A 16,725-nucleotide genomic window follows, 5' to 3' on the forward strand; every position below is an offset into this window, starting at 1 on the left:
GCAAAAACGTTATTATGGCAAAAAAATATAACATTGTCCTTTTATTTATTTCGCTGCAAGTAAATATGATTTGTTAAGGTAGCAATGCAATAAAAAGCAATGCTTGCCATTTAAATCCATCATATAGAACAAATTTGATTTAACAATAACTAAAAGGAAACTGAAAGAAAATATTATTAGAGTAAATTTTAAGTATTTGATAAAACTAAAAAAGATTTGGCTTCATAAACGTTTCAGAATTTTCAGTTGCCTCTTAGAAGCCCTGAAAACCTAAATGTGTCCAACACTGCAGTCGTGTCCTTATTTCAGGATTTATATCTAGCGTCCTCTCTCATCTACCCTCAGGAGGACAAGGAGAATACAAAACGTCCTCTAACTCGACTTCAGGTATGTTTTAAATTTTTCGAATTTTCGATTGATTGATTGATGGATGAGTTAATATTTTCTTGATAAGATACATTTATTATATTACTTAATTTTAGCGTTTGCAAAAATTTAATGATACTTATTTAAAAGCTTTAAAGTATTTTGTACAGTGCTCAGGATCCGAGTTGAAGGGGCAAAAAATCCACAATTACCTGCTTAAAATCAAATTTTTTGCAAAAAAAAAAATTCAATTGGAAACTGAAGAGCGATATTTTAAAAAAGTTTAACGGTTTATTGAGTTTCTGCATAAAAAAGGGACAAAAAGAAATTTTTTCATTTTTTCAATAAAACCAGTAAATCTTTTAGCAATACTAGCTTTCTAGAATCAATTATTTTTTAGTCTATGTATTATGTATAATGTATATAATATCTACATAATAAAACAAGACATTCGTATATATGTTCCCTCTGGCCAGCCAAACGGCTGGACCGAATGGGTAGCCCCGGGGAGACAAAGGCTAAAAAGAAATTGAATTTTTTTCTCTAAAATCTTATTTTGCGGGCAACGCCGGGTCCTTCAGCTAGTATTATATATAATTTGAGCGAAGAGCTTTATTCTATAGATTTATAACCTGGATCCGGATCCGGTTTTGGATCCAGATCCGTATGGAATTGAAATGGATCTCTATCACTGAATTTTAGTCCATAACAAAACATTTAAAACATATAGAAACTATTAATGTAAATAGATTGAAAAAGATTTATAAAGATGGTGAATATTTTTGTTTATTTTTTTTTGTTCTCAAGGTGTAGTTTATGCTTGCGCGGAGCGGCAACATTTTTATGGGTTTTGTTTGCTAAGATGGGAAAATAAATTATTTGTAGTGAAAAATAAAGGAATTTTTATAAGAAAAAGAATTTAATGAACTTGCCTTTTAAAGGATGGTGTAATTTAAAAAATATATGCATAGACTGTGACCACATAAGATATTATAAGACGTACCAATTTTTAGAAATGGGATTATTAGAACGGAAAACTGAGTTATTGTTTACCCTTTCATTTTTGTCATAATCATTAAGCTAAGTCTTTTTCAGAAAATGTATTAGTAATGATTTCAACTGTCTTTTCATTTAAATTTTTAATACATTTTTTTGTCGAAAATAAAATATTTATTTTAGAAAATCCCCTATAAGGAGGGATAAACTTGCAGCCTTGCATGTTATTCCTCTGATTACAATTCACAGATGAAATAAGTATCATGTCAATATTTACCATTTTCTCAAAAGTTAATAAAGAAGAAAAGTAATTGTGAATGATGAAGAATGGATGACAAAACATGAATTACAAAGAAACTGACTCAATACGTATGGAGGACGATAAATATTTATGAAACACTTAAAAAATAAATTGTTAATAGAGATTGTATGATGTATGATGTATGATGTATGATGTATGATGTATGATGTATGATGTATGATGTATGATGTATGATGTATGATGTATGATGTATGATGTATGATGTATGATGTATGATGTATGATGTATGATGTATGATGTATGATGTATGATGTATGATGTATGATGTATGATGTATGATGTATGATGTATGATGTATGATGTATGATGTATGATGTATGATGTATGATGTATGATGTATGATGTATGATGTATGATGTATGATGTATGATGTATGATGTATGATGTATGATGTATGATGTATGATGTATGATGTATGATGTATGATGTATGATGTATGATGTATGATGTATGATGTATGATGTATGATGTATGATGTATGATGTATGATGTATGATGTATGATGTATGATGTATGATGTATGATGTATGATGTATGATGTATGATGTATGATGTATGATGTATGATGTATGATGTATGATGTATGATGTATGATGTATGATGTATGATGTATGATGTATGATGTATGATGTATGATGTATGATGTATGATGTATGATGTATGATGTATGATGTATGATGTATGATGTATGATGTATGATGTATGATGTATGATGTATGATGTATGATGTATGATGTATGATGNAATATTGTATGAATGACGATGATGTATACAAGTAGAAGGGTGCACACTGGTTAATAAAGATTATATGAATGACGATAATGTATACAAGTAGAAGGGTGCACACTGGTTAATTGGATTGTATGTATGACGATGATGTATACAAATAGAAGGGTGCACACTGGTTAATCAAGATTGTATGAATGACGATGATGTATACAAGTAGAAGGGTGCACACTGGTTTATAAGGATTGTATGACTGACGATTATGTATAAAAGTAGAAGGGTGCACACTGATTAATAAATATTGTATGAATGACGATGATGTAAACAAGTAGAAGGGTGCACACTGGTTAATAAAGATTGTATGAATGACGATGATGTAAACAAGTAGAAGGGTGCACACTGGTTAATAAGGATTGTATGAATGACGATGATGTATACAAATAGAAGGGTGCACACTGGTTGATTAAATGACAAAAAATGATTGGTGAAGAATATCGACAGACGAACAATGAATTGTTGACAAATGAACGACAGTCGAACGACAGGATGCATACTGGATGACGAATAAAATTTACAAATGACGAAAATAAATAAATGACGAATGATGGATTGTTGATAATAAATAACAGTGAAGCGAAAGGATGCAGACCGTTTGACATAACAACGAAAACACAAAAAATAATTATAATATTAAAAGATTATAAATGATGAAGGATGTATTGCATAATTACGAAAAACGCGGGAACAAATGTATGACGAAAATCATAAGACAAATGATATTTGATCATATTAACGAATAATGTATGACGGATGACGAGTGATATAAGATTATATTTACGACTACCGTATGACGGATGACGAATAATATTGGATGATATTCACGACTAATGTATGAAGGATGACGATTGATTTGGATGATATTCACGACTAATGTATGACGGATGACGATTGATATTGGATGATATTCACGACTAATGTAAGACGGATGACGAATGATATTTAATTATATTTACGAATAATGTATGACGGATGAGGAATTGTTCAGGAAAGGTTAATGAAGAAACTAGGAGATAATGCTTATCCATTTTTCTTTGAGCTGCCACCTCATTGTCCTGCTAGTGTTACACTACAACCAGCTCCAGGGGACACAGGTTAGGCTTATATTTATTTAAAATTTGAAATATTGAGGGGGGATGGGGGAAGGGGTGGTTCACGAAAAGTATTACTCGCCAGCTAAATTTAGCAACGTTCAAATACAACTTAGCATCGTCGTAGGGCGCTCATTTTTTGCTTGTCTTGTAAACTCGCTGGTTGTTTTGACTGACCCTTAAAATGTAAACAGGATGCATAATAATTAGTGTTATTATAAAATATAATTTAGGGTGAAACTATTCATCAAAATCACAAAACCTTTTGCACCACCAAATAGCAAATTAGAAAAAAATCTTTAAAAACTCAAACTTGCTATCTAAAAAAACACATTTCGATTTTCAATTCTTTTAAAACATGTTGATAAAAGAATTTTTTTTTAATTTATCAAATAAAATTTTAAAATCCTAAGCACTGGTTTTGTTTAGTCCCTAAGACATTTGTTTTGTTTAACAAAATTTTTGACAATTTATTATTTGATTTCAGGAAAACCTTGTGGGATTGATTACGAAATGAAGGAACGGTTGGATTAAACAAAATTCTGGAATAAAAATATAAATGGACTCAATATTGTCAGGCATTTCCTTTTTTGCTTTGAAAATTCAAAAATTATTATCTAAACTGCCTGCATTGCATACTATAACCTGAACTGCTTGCATTGCATACTATAATCTGAACTGCCTGCATTGCATACTATAATGTAAACTGCCTGCATTGCATACTATAATCCGAACTGCCTGCATTGCATACTATAATCTAAACTGCCTGCATTGCATTCTATAATCTGAACTGCCTGCATTGCATACTATATTCTGAACTGCCTGCATTGCATACTATAATCTGAACTGCCTGCATTGCATAATGTAATCTGAACTGCCTGCATTGCATACTATAATCTAAACTGCCTGCATTGCATACTATAATCTGAACTGCCTGCATAGCATACTATAATCTGAACTGCCTGCATTGTATAATATAATCTGAACTGCCTGCATTGCATACTATAATCTGAACTGTCTGCATTGCATACTATAATCTGAACTGCCTGCATTGTATAACCCCCATCATCGAAAATCATTTCCATCCAATTTTTAAAGATAGTTCCATGTCTAATTAATTACTAATAATTGTTGTTATTTTTATTTCTGTTATTTTCTCATTGTTAAACCAACCCCGGGGATTCAGGCCTATGTAGGGGACTCAACCGAAGACAAGCCACACAAGCGAAACTCTGTCAGACTTGCAATAAGAAAGGTATATTCACCACATTATTTACCCTTCCCTCCAATACACGCAACAAAATTTGGGATAAAAATTAACTGGAGGCCGAATTTAAAGAATTTGAGCCGCGTCTCAAATATGAGACGCGGCTCAAACATGGTTGCAGTTGAAATTGTATTCAGCGTTTCGGGATTTGAGCCGGCGCTCAATTAGAACAGGTTTTTGGCAGTTCAGGGAGCCTGTTTAAATAGCTTTCAGCATCGGTTTTTTAAATTTCCTTTTTTCATCATTATATTGAATTTTTATTTTCTCACCTGTTCCTAAACAACTAATTAGTTTCCTTTGGAATTTTGTTTACATTTTTTGTCGTCGTTATTTAATAATTAAAAGAAACCGGTTCTGAAGACGTACTCACCCAAATGCATGATTTTGAACGTCGACTTTACGCTCAAACTCAGTAAATATAGGTCGTAGAAACGTTTTATATGTCATAAAGTCCTGAAATACTCCATATTCAGTTCTACAACCATACATTGCCGTTCACTCCCATTAAAAGGACTTCAAGGATGTTAGGTACTTTCCCAAAGGATTTTCCCCAAGTGGCAACTTCCCAAATGTGCAATTTCCCAAGCGGCAACTTCCTATGTCAGCATCAACTCTGGCAGGAGTACTTGATGCTGGGCTTATGCCCTTTGGGCAACAAATCCAATTAGTGACTGGGTTTTAAACAGGTAATGTCTTTTCTCGTGTTATTGCCATTGTAGGCTGTTGGAGGATGCACATCAGAATCACTTTGTGATTCTGCCCGACCCACTGGTAGCATCTTCCCAACGTAAGTATGGGAGCCGGGGGGTGCCGGAGCTCATGGGAGTTAGCCCCGATGGCGGTCCAAAATGGGGGGGTCTTCAGATCCTCTCTTATCTTATCTTATCTATGTCTGTCCTAGCCTGCGACGTCTCAGAGGGCCTAACCTAATCTTTGGGAAGTTGCCACTTGGGAAAATGGCTTTAGGAAAGTATTCAAGTGACCCCTTATGAAAAGAGGGGAATGTACGATTTACCCTTTACACCTTTGACTGATGATTGAGGGCAGAGAACTCCTTTTATCTCTTAAATCATAGTGTTAAAGTTGCTGTGACAATGGAGTGTACGCTAGGGTACAGTTTGAACTCCATACAGTTGATCCCGAATAATCCATATCCAACGTGGTTTTAAAAATTAGAATGTAAATACTTATTTTCTACGAATACTAGTTCAAAAATTACAAGCAAACACTTCTGTAAACAAATAAGAATAAACCCGTCAACCTTTGTCAGTCAAAGCTTATGAGTACTGTTTTCAATCGAACACACTACTCTACAATTAGAGGGTACAGTCCTTTAAAGCATTGTTTTGTCATCTGATGAATTTAAAAGTATTTCAACTGCAAACAGTGTTTCCATTTCACTTTAATGCAGATCCAACCCCGGATCTCGATCCGGATCCAGCTCATAAACATTTCTTGTGACTGATTTTTTTTATAATAGAGGAATTTTCCAATTATTATTAACTTTTTTTCGCTTATTTTTATGCTGAACCTTAATTGAATTTTTAGTTGATAGTTTGTCCCTTTGATCCGGATCCGTGAAATTGCATATTTTTGCGGATCCGGATCCCAGTAGCTAAAATGTTAAGCAACCAACGCATCCGGATCCTAAGCACAGTCGCACGGTCGTAATTTTTTCTTCAAACCATTTCATTCTTTTATATTATCAGGTGTCGAAAGAGTTTATGATGTCTCCTAACAAACTCCACCTGGAGTGCAGTCTAGATAAGGAGCTCTACTATCACGGAGAAACTATCTCCGTTAATGTTCATATTCAGGTGGATTTCCCATACCCTCATTTTTCTTATCAAGATAGTTAAACAGTTTGACAAATAAGTAACTAAATTATTGACTTTTCTCTATAATAAGTAATTTTCTGTTGACATTGTATATTTTAGATATATTCATGACAAATTGAAGAATTTGTTTAATGTCGCCAAAACATAAAAAGTCAAAATGAATTTTTAAAGGTTTTACCTTGTCTCACGCATTTACATGAACGGATCTGGCATTCTGTATTCAAGGTATTCCAGGTTGAAAAGTGTGTGTCCCTAACACGATGAAAACTGGGGGAATCCCAATCAGAATTTGAACTTGTTTCTTACTAATAATTACCAACCCTTGCTTTACCTGCAGGTCCCTCCCTGTAACAGGTTTATTATTTTCATGGTTTTTTTACACTTTGTTATTGAAAAAATTGGAGGGTTGGGGTCCGGTAAGGGGTATTTTAAAGTTTGGGCCTTCTCACCTGGTGTCCTTTTCATATTCCTTTTCTTGAGCTCTTAATACGGAAAATCAATTTTTCTATTCTCAAAAATGTTATAATATTTTTCGAGTCAGATAGAAATTATTATTTTAAATTGAAACTGTTGCCTAAGGATTGGGAAAGGTTAAAAACAAAAATAGTACTAAATAATGCTAAATTTATAATAATGATGACTTAAATAAATATGCTGATTTAAGGAATTTTGTGAGTATATATAATCTTAGAAGGAGTAAATATTTTAAAGAATATCCCGAACCGGAGAAACCTTTTTTGAAAAAAATGTTGTGAAAGTTTTTTCTAGTATACTGAGGGTGAAATGATTTTATAAGAAAAGTAACATTATGATGTAAAAGCAAAGCTTTTTTCCCCTTTAAAACTTCCAAAACTATTATCCAATGTTAGAAAAATTAAAATATAAACCCCTGTGTGGAAGGTGTTCTTTGAAGTTCTAGACTGATTGTATTAGATATATTAGTTAATTTGTAAAAGTTTCTAATATCTGTTAGAACTTTCAAATAAAGAATGGTTAAACATTTAATTTAAGTAAAAAATGGGAAAACATGCTCTATGGATTAAACATTTTTTTAAAACGACTTTTTAGGATTGGTATCTGGAATGGACATAAAATAATTTTTAATTAGGATTAAAGACATGTCATAATAAATGTAAAATATTTAAGAAGGAGAACATGGGGAGAAGATTAGTTCCTAATTATAATTTAAACTTTTGCCGTATTTCCTTGTCTCAGATAATTAATCAAATAAATGAACTTCTTCAAGAGTGGAATTGTTTATATTTAAAAAAATTACCCCCAAAGGAAGAAATGATTTGTGATGCCCCTAAAAATTATTTTAGATTTTTTTAATTTGAAATTTTTAAAACCAAAAATTAATTTATTTTACGTAAGAAATATAAGGTAATCATTGAAAGATATTTTCTATCTATGTTGATTATTATGATCACTAACCAACATAATTTAGGCTGTTATAAATGCTTTGCATTCCTAGTTTTGTTTGCGTTTATGTGTCCAATAGTTTAGTTAGATATATTGCTGGGCTGGTTTTATTCTGTCAGGAGGGGTTTTTATTTTTCATTAGAAATCCCCTCCTGTGGGAAAATTTTTAAAATAGAACTTTGAACTTTCAGAGTTCACCTATTTTTCCCCCAAAAATAAATTTTAAATCTGTATTTTTCCTAAACTCTTCAATACTCACTGGCGCAGTGCATCTCGTTTGAAAATTACCAAAAAAAGGAGTGGGGGGAGGGGTGTCTTAATTTATACACCTGAGTCCTAGTCCTTCCGGAAGAACTAACTCTATGGAAGAAAAATTTCCTCGCCCCCTTAGTCGTCTGAGTCTGTGTCTACACTGTTAAAATTATTTTATTTCCTGACATTAATAATAAATATATTTCAGAACAACTCAAATAAAGCAGTCAAGAAACTGAAGGTAAGTTTATTTATAATCATTTATTTGTTTTTAAATGAAAGCTAATCTAAAATTTAGTTTGCCTTTTTTCTGTAAAAAGAAAATGAAACTGCAGTGTCCTTATCTTGAGTTTTTAATCACAGGAAATTTTTACTGAACAAATGGTTTCCAATACCAATTTGGCTTGACAATCTTTCAGAGCATTCTTTATTTTCTCTTTTCTGTTCTTTAAATTACATTTCTTGGATGTAAAAACTTTATGAAGCTGTCATTTTAGTTGTCTTACTTACAACTTTTTAGGCCTTTCTCTTTAAGTTTGCAGAAATCTATCTTTTTAAGTTGTCTTTATCTAATGTTAAAGTCGTCTTTTGACTATATGTCTGATCACCGATAGGCTATCTTTACATCAACAGTTTAATTCGAGGTTTGATAGTTTTTGGTCATCTGTCTCTTCAATTGTTTTTATCTCAATTTATCTCTTCTGTCTTTATACTAGTGTTTTAGTTATCTGGCTGAAAATACATAACACTTATTCAATTGTCTTTTTCTCATTAGTTGATTTGTATGTCTGAATAACTGTCTAGCAATAGTTGAGTCGTAAGGTGCAAAATTTGTCTTCTTTATCAAAATGTTTAAAGCATCTTGCTATTTAATTATCTCCTCAGCTGTCTTTATCACAGTGTTAAAAATGTCTAACTTAATAATTATATCTATAGTGCAGCTGTCTTTATCACAACGTTTTTAATGCGTCTGGCCTAATAATTATCTCTTAAGCTGTCTGCATCTCAATGTTTTGTCGTTTTACTAAAGATACGGTGGTAGGCGTAGGCGATAATCTGAATATAATGAAGACGACTTTTATTAAAGTTTTTTGTTAACAAGCTTTTTTCGAATTACAAGTTTACAAGTAATTAAAGAGAAGCTTGTTTTCTCTTTGTTTCCATTATTTTGTGTATCCATGTTGTTTAAACCCTCGAATCAAAATTTATATCGAAGGTCGCTTTGATTGTATAGATATAATCGCCTACCACTATTGTTTTTTTCATCTGTCTTTATCACGGTGTTTTAAGCGTCTGGTTTAATAATTATCTCATCAGCTGTCTGTATCTCATGCACATTTTAAGATTAATATTAATTTAGCTGATTTGGCGTTTAGCTGATGATAGTTATCTTCAACTGTCTCAATCTCAGTTATCTTCAACTGTCTTAATCTCAATGTTTCAGGTGTCTGTTCGACAGTTTGCAGACATCTGTCTCTTTTCTACAGCACAATATAAATGCACAGTCGACGAGAAGGTAAAAACAAGACTTGTTACGAGTTTTGATTTTTGAACATTGTGTCCATATTAACATCTATTAGTGGCATCATAAAAGCCTATTCATGTTTCTGTAAAGCGTTCTTTATCAAATTTTATAGTCTCCCAGCCTTTGAGTCAAAATACGCGTTACTTCCTTTAAAAAAATATTTGATAAGATAAGATGTATAATTATCAAACATCATAAGAAGTTGTTCCATTTTGACTTTTTTCTTATACTTTATTTTATGAAATTTATAGGGGGTGAACCTGTTTATTTTCAGGTGAAAATTAACAACTTTTTGGGTGGTAGAAGGAGGTAGAAATTTTGCCAGTTGNAAAATAATGTTTTAGTCTGATGAAAACTAATAATCTAGGAAAGTGAGGATGGTTTCCCCCTTGGGTCAGGGTCAACGCTCAGTAAAGTTTATGAGCTGAAACCTCTTCTATCTAACAACAAGGACAAGTGGGGACTAGGTAAGAGAAATCTACCAATCATTAATTGATCCAGTAAATTAAATTAATGCTACAATTAATTCATAATTAGTTTACTCTCTCTTTAAATAACAATGTTTTTTAGCACTGGATGGACAGTTAAAGCACGAGGATACTAATCTGGCGTCTTCAACTCTTATTCCAGATCAGAGTAGTAAAGAAAACCTGGGAATCATTGTACAGTACAAGGTAAACTGTTGTACTCAATGAACTTAATAATTATACAGTACAAGGTAAACTGTTGCACTCAATGACCTTAATAATTATAAAGAACAATGTAAACTGTTGTAATGACCTTAATAATTATACAGGACAAGGTAAACTGTTGTACTCAATTACCTTAATAATTATAAAGGACAAGGTAAACTGTTGTACTCAATGACCTTAATAATTATGCTGGACAAGGTAAACTGTAAAATTCAATGAACGTAATGATTATTCAGGACAAGGTAAACTGTTGTCCTCAATGACCTTATCATTTTACTTAAACTGTACATGTTACAGTACGGTTTTACGCAATGACAATAAATATATAGGACAAGGTATACTGCGTACTAAATGACCTTCATAAGGTAAACTGGTGTACTCACTGACCTATTAATTCTACAGTTCAAGACAAACTGTTGTACTCACTGACCTATTAATTCTACAGTTCAAGACAAACTGTTGTACTCACTGACCTATTAATTCTACAGTACAAGACAAACTGTTGTACTCAATGACCTGTTAATTATGCAGTACACTGTTGATTGTAAATACTCAATTACCTTATAAATTTGGTTAACAAGTTAAACTGTTGTTTTCCATGGCCTTATATATTATAATTTTTAAGGCCCATCTTAATTGTTAAGAAGTGAAGCTTAATTGAGAATATCACCGTGCATTTATGTAAATTTATTTTAAATAATGGCAAATTTAAAGGAAACATAAAAGCAAAAAAAATTCCACGAGATTCCGTACTTTCTTGTTATATACTGGAAGCTTTAAAACTAGAAGTTCAAAGAAAAAATATGCATATCATATTAAATTCATTTCTCTTTTGATATCAAAAGATGTATTTTAAAATTTCAAATTTTTCCGAATTCGTATTTAAAACCTGTTCACTCAGAAATTTTCTTCATATCGCTTTTTCTATCGTTTCAACCTTATATATAAAAGTAATAAAGGGAAGGTATTTACAAAACGAGGAACAGTCTTATGGCTTGTTAGAAAAGAACAAAGAAATTGGAGTTCATTTGACTAGGTTCATTAAATTCAATCCTTGTTTCATCTTACTATATCTGACTATATATTGATGTAGGTAAAAGTGAAACTTTATCTGGGACCTTTAGCAGGAGAACTTGTAGCAGAACTACCCTTTACACTCATGCATCCGAAGGTAAAAACCCAGTTTTCACTGGAATATGCGACTTTAGCGTAGTTCACCCCGCAATTTAAAAAATTCGGGAAAATACTAATTAGGCCTAAGCTATTATTGGGGCTTATTTACTACTCAAGCCTTGAGATAAGTTGCAACTAATTTTTCACCGAGTAACCAGTTTAATATCGTATTTGGCGGATTTTCATGGTAAAAATTGGCGGATTTCGGAATTTGATTTAAAAAATGACTCAACATTAAGACTTCTATAAATAAATTTGGCCTGTCTGTTTGTCTGTCTGTCTGTCTGTCTATTTGTATCCAATAAACGTCAAAACGGCTGAACCGATCGGGCCCAGATTTGTTGTGGGACTGAATGATAAAATTTTTTTAAAAATGTGTTTTAAAGGTTTTTAATAAATTTTTCTTCTTTGTTTTTAAATGAAAATAAAAAGAATATGTTCACAATTTAAATAGAAGATGGGCGCGAAGCGCCCTAAAAGCCTTGAAAGAAGGGCGCGAAGCGCCTTGAATTTCTAGTATTCTATATTAAAACCAACTAAGGTCGGTCTTATTTTCATTTAGCCTTATTTTTTGAGTCGAGTCGAAGATCTTGCAGCTGTAAATCACGTGACTAAAGCTGTTGTCAGAGTTGGGTCTAAGATTGAGTCTTAAACCTGGGTTTAAGGAATTACGACGCGAGTCAAAGCTTTAAAATCGCGGGCTCAGGAATATGCCGTTAGATACTGGACAATAGACATTCCTCTAATCAGAGATTAAATAGTGATTTCTTTGAACACTATAATAGTTTGCTCAAAACAATGCTTAGGATCCGGATCCGTTGGATCCGCAACATTTTTGCTTCCTGGATCCAGATTGCCATACAAATGGAAAAATATCAACCAACCAACCACTCTGCTAAAAATTTACTTTTTCCTTTCAACCACTCAAATCTCAACTGTTTACTAATGAGCGATTATTATAGCTTCATAATCTTTGAAAAGTTCCATTAGTTTCAACATGAAAGAAGAGAACAAAGAATTGAAATATTTTCATATGTGTAAAAACCGTTTTATCAATTAATGTTCATCCGGATCCGCATAAAAATTAAATGGATCCTAAACTTAGGCACAAAGATTGATTATATTATTATTGGATAGCAAATATGGAGCAATAAAGTTTTGCGGGTTTCTCCTTTTTAAGTTTTGTTAGTTTGATATATTTTAAAGAAAGCTCTAAGTACGCATAATGTATTGATAAATATCAAATCAAAAAGAATCTTGTGTAATAGCAAATTCTTACTTAATGAAAATGTTATTAAATATTATTATTATTAATAATTTAATCGTCAACCAAGGTCAGACACTTCTCAATATATATCTCAATATAGATATTCATAAACATCTTGATATAGATATCAATATATATCTCAATATAGATATTAATATATATCTCAATATAGATATTGATATATATCTCAATATAGATATTAATATATATCTCAATATAGATATTAATAAACATCTCAATATAGATGTAGAGACAGAATTGACTCATTTTTCTCCAATCCCCCTGAGACTGCTTCTAGTGTGCGACATCTTAGATTCGTTTTTAACATTTAAGCACTATTGGCTTTAGTATGCCATAGAAAAAATCTTAAAATCTTAAAAATGAAGTCTCATTATTCATTTTTACTGTCAACTAATATCTAAATATATATTTAAATAATATTCGTTCAATTCTTGACAATTTTCATTCTGTTCCAATATATATAGAAATATATTTTTTTGTATATTTTCAGTCCATTTTTTTTATTTTTTTTAGCCTGAGCCGGATCCTGACAACAAACCTTGCACTGATAAGTCCAGTTCTAGGTAATTATTTGCAATAGGGTGACCCAAATCTTTGCACTTTATTTTGTACAGGCTGCGTTAGGCCCTAATTTTGCATGCAGCCTCTAAATGTGTTTTTTTTAGAGAACCCATGGGTGCCCACTGCCCGGGGAGTAACATAGGCTGAAAAAGTTACTTTTTTTTCTTCCCAAATCAAAAATTTTTTTCTTCGACATGATTTTTTTAATTCCACGGGCAACGCCGAGAACTTCAGGAAGTTTATATAAAAAAAACAAGTGTTTGTGCATCTTATAAGCCACCAATGGAATCAAAAATAAAATATCTGCCCCTTCCTGAATCACCATAATATGTGTACACTTCTGTGGCCGGACCCTATTTCAGTGCCAGCAATATTGTCAAACTAAAATATGCCTCAAAGTAACATGTTTACTTATTTTTTCCCCCACGTTGTTGTTTAAAGGGTTTTTAGGTAAAAAGAATTACGAGTCTGCTAAAAATGACTCAGTACACCCAAATATTTATCTCCCAAAATAGGCAGTTAAAGACCATTTGAAGCCATTTTTCAAGGTTGATCATTCGTTTTTAGCGTTTTTCTGCTATTTTGTTATTCGATGTTTTCTAAAAACACGCTTTACGTTTTTAACAAACTTACACGAAATCAAATCATTTTGGTAGCATCTTATCAAAACTTAAATGATAAAACAAAACTTGAAAACATGATATGAACTTTACTGTATCACTATCAACATTGTGTTTACTTATTTATTTATATTTATTTATTCATAAGAAAACAAGTCTTCAAAACATGATATGAATTTTATTGTATAAAAATTATGTTTATTTATTTATATATATTTTTAACATACTTATTTAGTCCGAATATTGCTGAAGATGCGGGGGATGAACCCGCCGAAATTCCAGGTATAATTTTCCTTCCATTTATTTTCTATTGTTTTTTTGTCAATCAATTCTTATTTTCCAAAACAATTCGTATTTATGGCTTTCAAGCAATCCATGTTATGGAATTTTTTTTGCAATGCGGATCCGGATTTGGATTGGATCCACAATGTTATGGATTTCTGGGTTCGTATCCATTTTTTAGTGTGGATCCAGGATCTAGATCCGGATTCCCAAAAAAACTAAATGGATCCTTCTTTTTTGTTAAATTTGTAATTTAAACATAAGAATAACTGCTGTTATATTTTATTAGAAGGGTTTTCGGCATAAAACGACTGCGATCTATTTTCACGTTGCCTTTTATGTTTTTTTTTACTTATCCTTAACTGCTAACTGATGTTTATTTATTATTTATTTATTTCTTATTTTATTTATCTATCTATCTATCTATCTATTTATCTATCTATTTATTTATTTATTTATTTATTTATTTATTTATTTATTTATTTATTTATTTATTTATTATTTATTTATTTATTTATTTATTTAACATCTTACCTTTAACCAACTTTCCGTAGTCTTCTCTGGCAAACTAGCTCCGAAAGGCTTGTCACTATTTTCTATTTATTCAAATTTTGTTACAAACTAGTTGAATGAATATTTGTTTTATCTAGTGGATACAAACTAGTTAATTAATATTTGTTTTATCTAGTGGATACAAACAAGTTAATGAATATTTGTTTTATCTAGTGCATACAAACTAGTTAATGAATATTTGTTTTATCTAATGGACAAACTAGTTAAGGATATTTGTTTATCTAGTGGATACAAACTAGTTAATGAATATTTGTTTAATCTAGTGCATACAAACTAGTTAATGAATATTTGTTTTTTCTAATTGACAAACTAGTTAAGGATATTTGTTTGATATAGTGGATGCAAACTAGTTAATGGATATTTATTTTATATAGTGGATACAAACGAGTTAATGAATATTTATTTTATCTAATGGACAAACTAGTTAATGAATATTTGCTTGATATAGTGGATACAAACTAGTTAATGGATATTTATTTTATATAGTGGATACAAACTAGTTAATGAATATTTATTTTATCTAATGGACAAACTAGTTAATGAATATTTGTTTGATATAGTGGTTACAAACTAGTAAATGGATATTTATTTTATATAGTGGATACAAACTAGTTAATGAATATTTATTTTATCTAGTGGATACAAACTAGTTAATGAATATTTGTTTGATATAGTGGATACAAACTAGTTAATGATATTTATTTGATATAGTGGATACAAACTAGTTAATGGATATTTATTTGATATAGTGGATGCAAACTAGTTAATGGATATTTATTTGATATAGTGGATACAAACTAGTTAATGGATATTTATTTGATATAGTGGATACAAACCAGTTAATGGATATTTATTTTATCTAGTGGATACAAACCTGATTCAGCTGGATACTGAGGATACTAACAACCCAACCTACGCAGACAATGACGACGACTTGATATTCGAGGTAAGAAGTTAAGAACAACGCCATTTTCCGAAGATTGTCGCCATTTTTTGTCAAATAGTAGATATTGGCCGTTTGTCAAATTGTAGGTTTTTGGTCGTGTGGTCAAGTTTGTGACGATATTGTCAAAACTGTGGCCGATTGGACAAGTTTGTGACGATATTGTCAAAACTGCCGCCGATTGGTCAAGTTTGTGACGATATTGTCAAAACTGCTGCCGTCTGGTCAAGTTTGTGACGATATTGTCAAAACTTCGGCCGATTTGTCAAGTTTGTGACGATTTTGTCAAAACTGCAGCCGTTTGGTCAAGTTTGTGACGATATTGTCAAAACTGCTGCCGTTTGGTCAATTTTGTAACGATATTGTCAAAACTGCGACCGTTTGGTCAAGTTTGTGTCGATATTGTCAAAACTGCAGCCGTTTGGTCAAGTTTGTGACGATATTGTCAAAACTGCTGCCGTTTGGTCAAGTTTGTGACGATATTGTCAAAACTGCTGCCGTTTGGTCAAGTTTGTGACGATATTGTCAAAACTGCGACCGTTTGGTCAAGACTATGACCTTTTAGTCAAGATTGTATTAATTTATTTCAGAAGGCGGCCATATTGTTGCGAATATGCGTCTATTTTATCAAGATTGTGTTTTTTGTTAATATGTGTCTAATTTGTCTAGATTTTGTCTAATTGTATAAATAAAGTTCATTTGACCTTCCATGTTTAAAATGAGAATGGCCA

General features: G+C 31.6%; 1 protein-coding gene across 1 annotated transcript in view; it reads left to right on the top strand.

Moving 5' to 3' along the window:
• The window catches only part of LOC111704915 (beta-arrestin-1), a 30,145-nt gene that overhangs the window by 12,278 nt on the left and 1,142 nt on the right, over nucleotides 1-16,725 (top strand). Inside the window, exons 4-16 of the mRNA XM_023477304.1 lie at nucleotides 310-387; nucleotides 3,456-3,561; nucleotides 4,046-4,077; nucleotides 4,745-4,852; nucleotides 6,535-6,642; nucleotides 8,546-8,578; nucleotides 9,782-9,853; nucleotides 10,230-10,329; nucleotides 10,433-10,536; nucleotides 11,648-11,725; nucleotides 13,529-13,578; nucleotides 14,432-14,478; nucleotides 15,915-15,997. Coding sequence (XP_023333072.1) covers nucleotides 310-387; nucleotides 3,456-3,561; nucleotides 4,046-4,077; nucleotides 4,745-4,852; nucleotides 6,535-6,642; nucleotides 8,546-8,578; nucleotides 9,782-9,853; nucleotides 10,230-10,329; nucleotides 10,433-10,536; nucleotides 11,648-11,725; nucleotides 13,529-13,578; nucleotides 14,432-14,478; nucleotides 15,915-15,997 — 999 coding nt within the window. The remainder of the gene's footprint in view (nucleotides 1-309; nucleotides 388-3,455; nucleotides 3,562-4,045; nucleotides 4,078-4,744; nucleotides 4,853-6,534; nucleotides 6,643-8,545; nucleotides 8,579-9,781; nucleotides 9,854-10,229; nucleotides 10,330-10,432; nucleotides 10,537-11,647; nucleotides 11,726-13,528; nucleotides 13,579-14,431; nucleotides 14,479-15,914; nucleotides 15,998-16,725) is intronic.

The sequence above is a fragment of the Eurytemora carolleeae genome, unplaced genomic scaffold (assembly GCF_000591075.1).
Source record: "Eurytemora carolleeae unplaced genomic scaffold, Eaff_2.0 scaffold376, whole genome shotgun sequence".
In the NCBI taxonomy this organism is placed as follows: Eukaryota; Metazoa; Arthropoda; class Copepoda; order Calanoida; family Temoridae; genus Eurytemora; species Eurytemora carolleeae.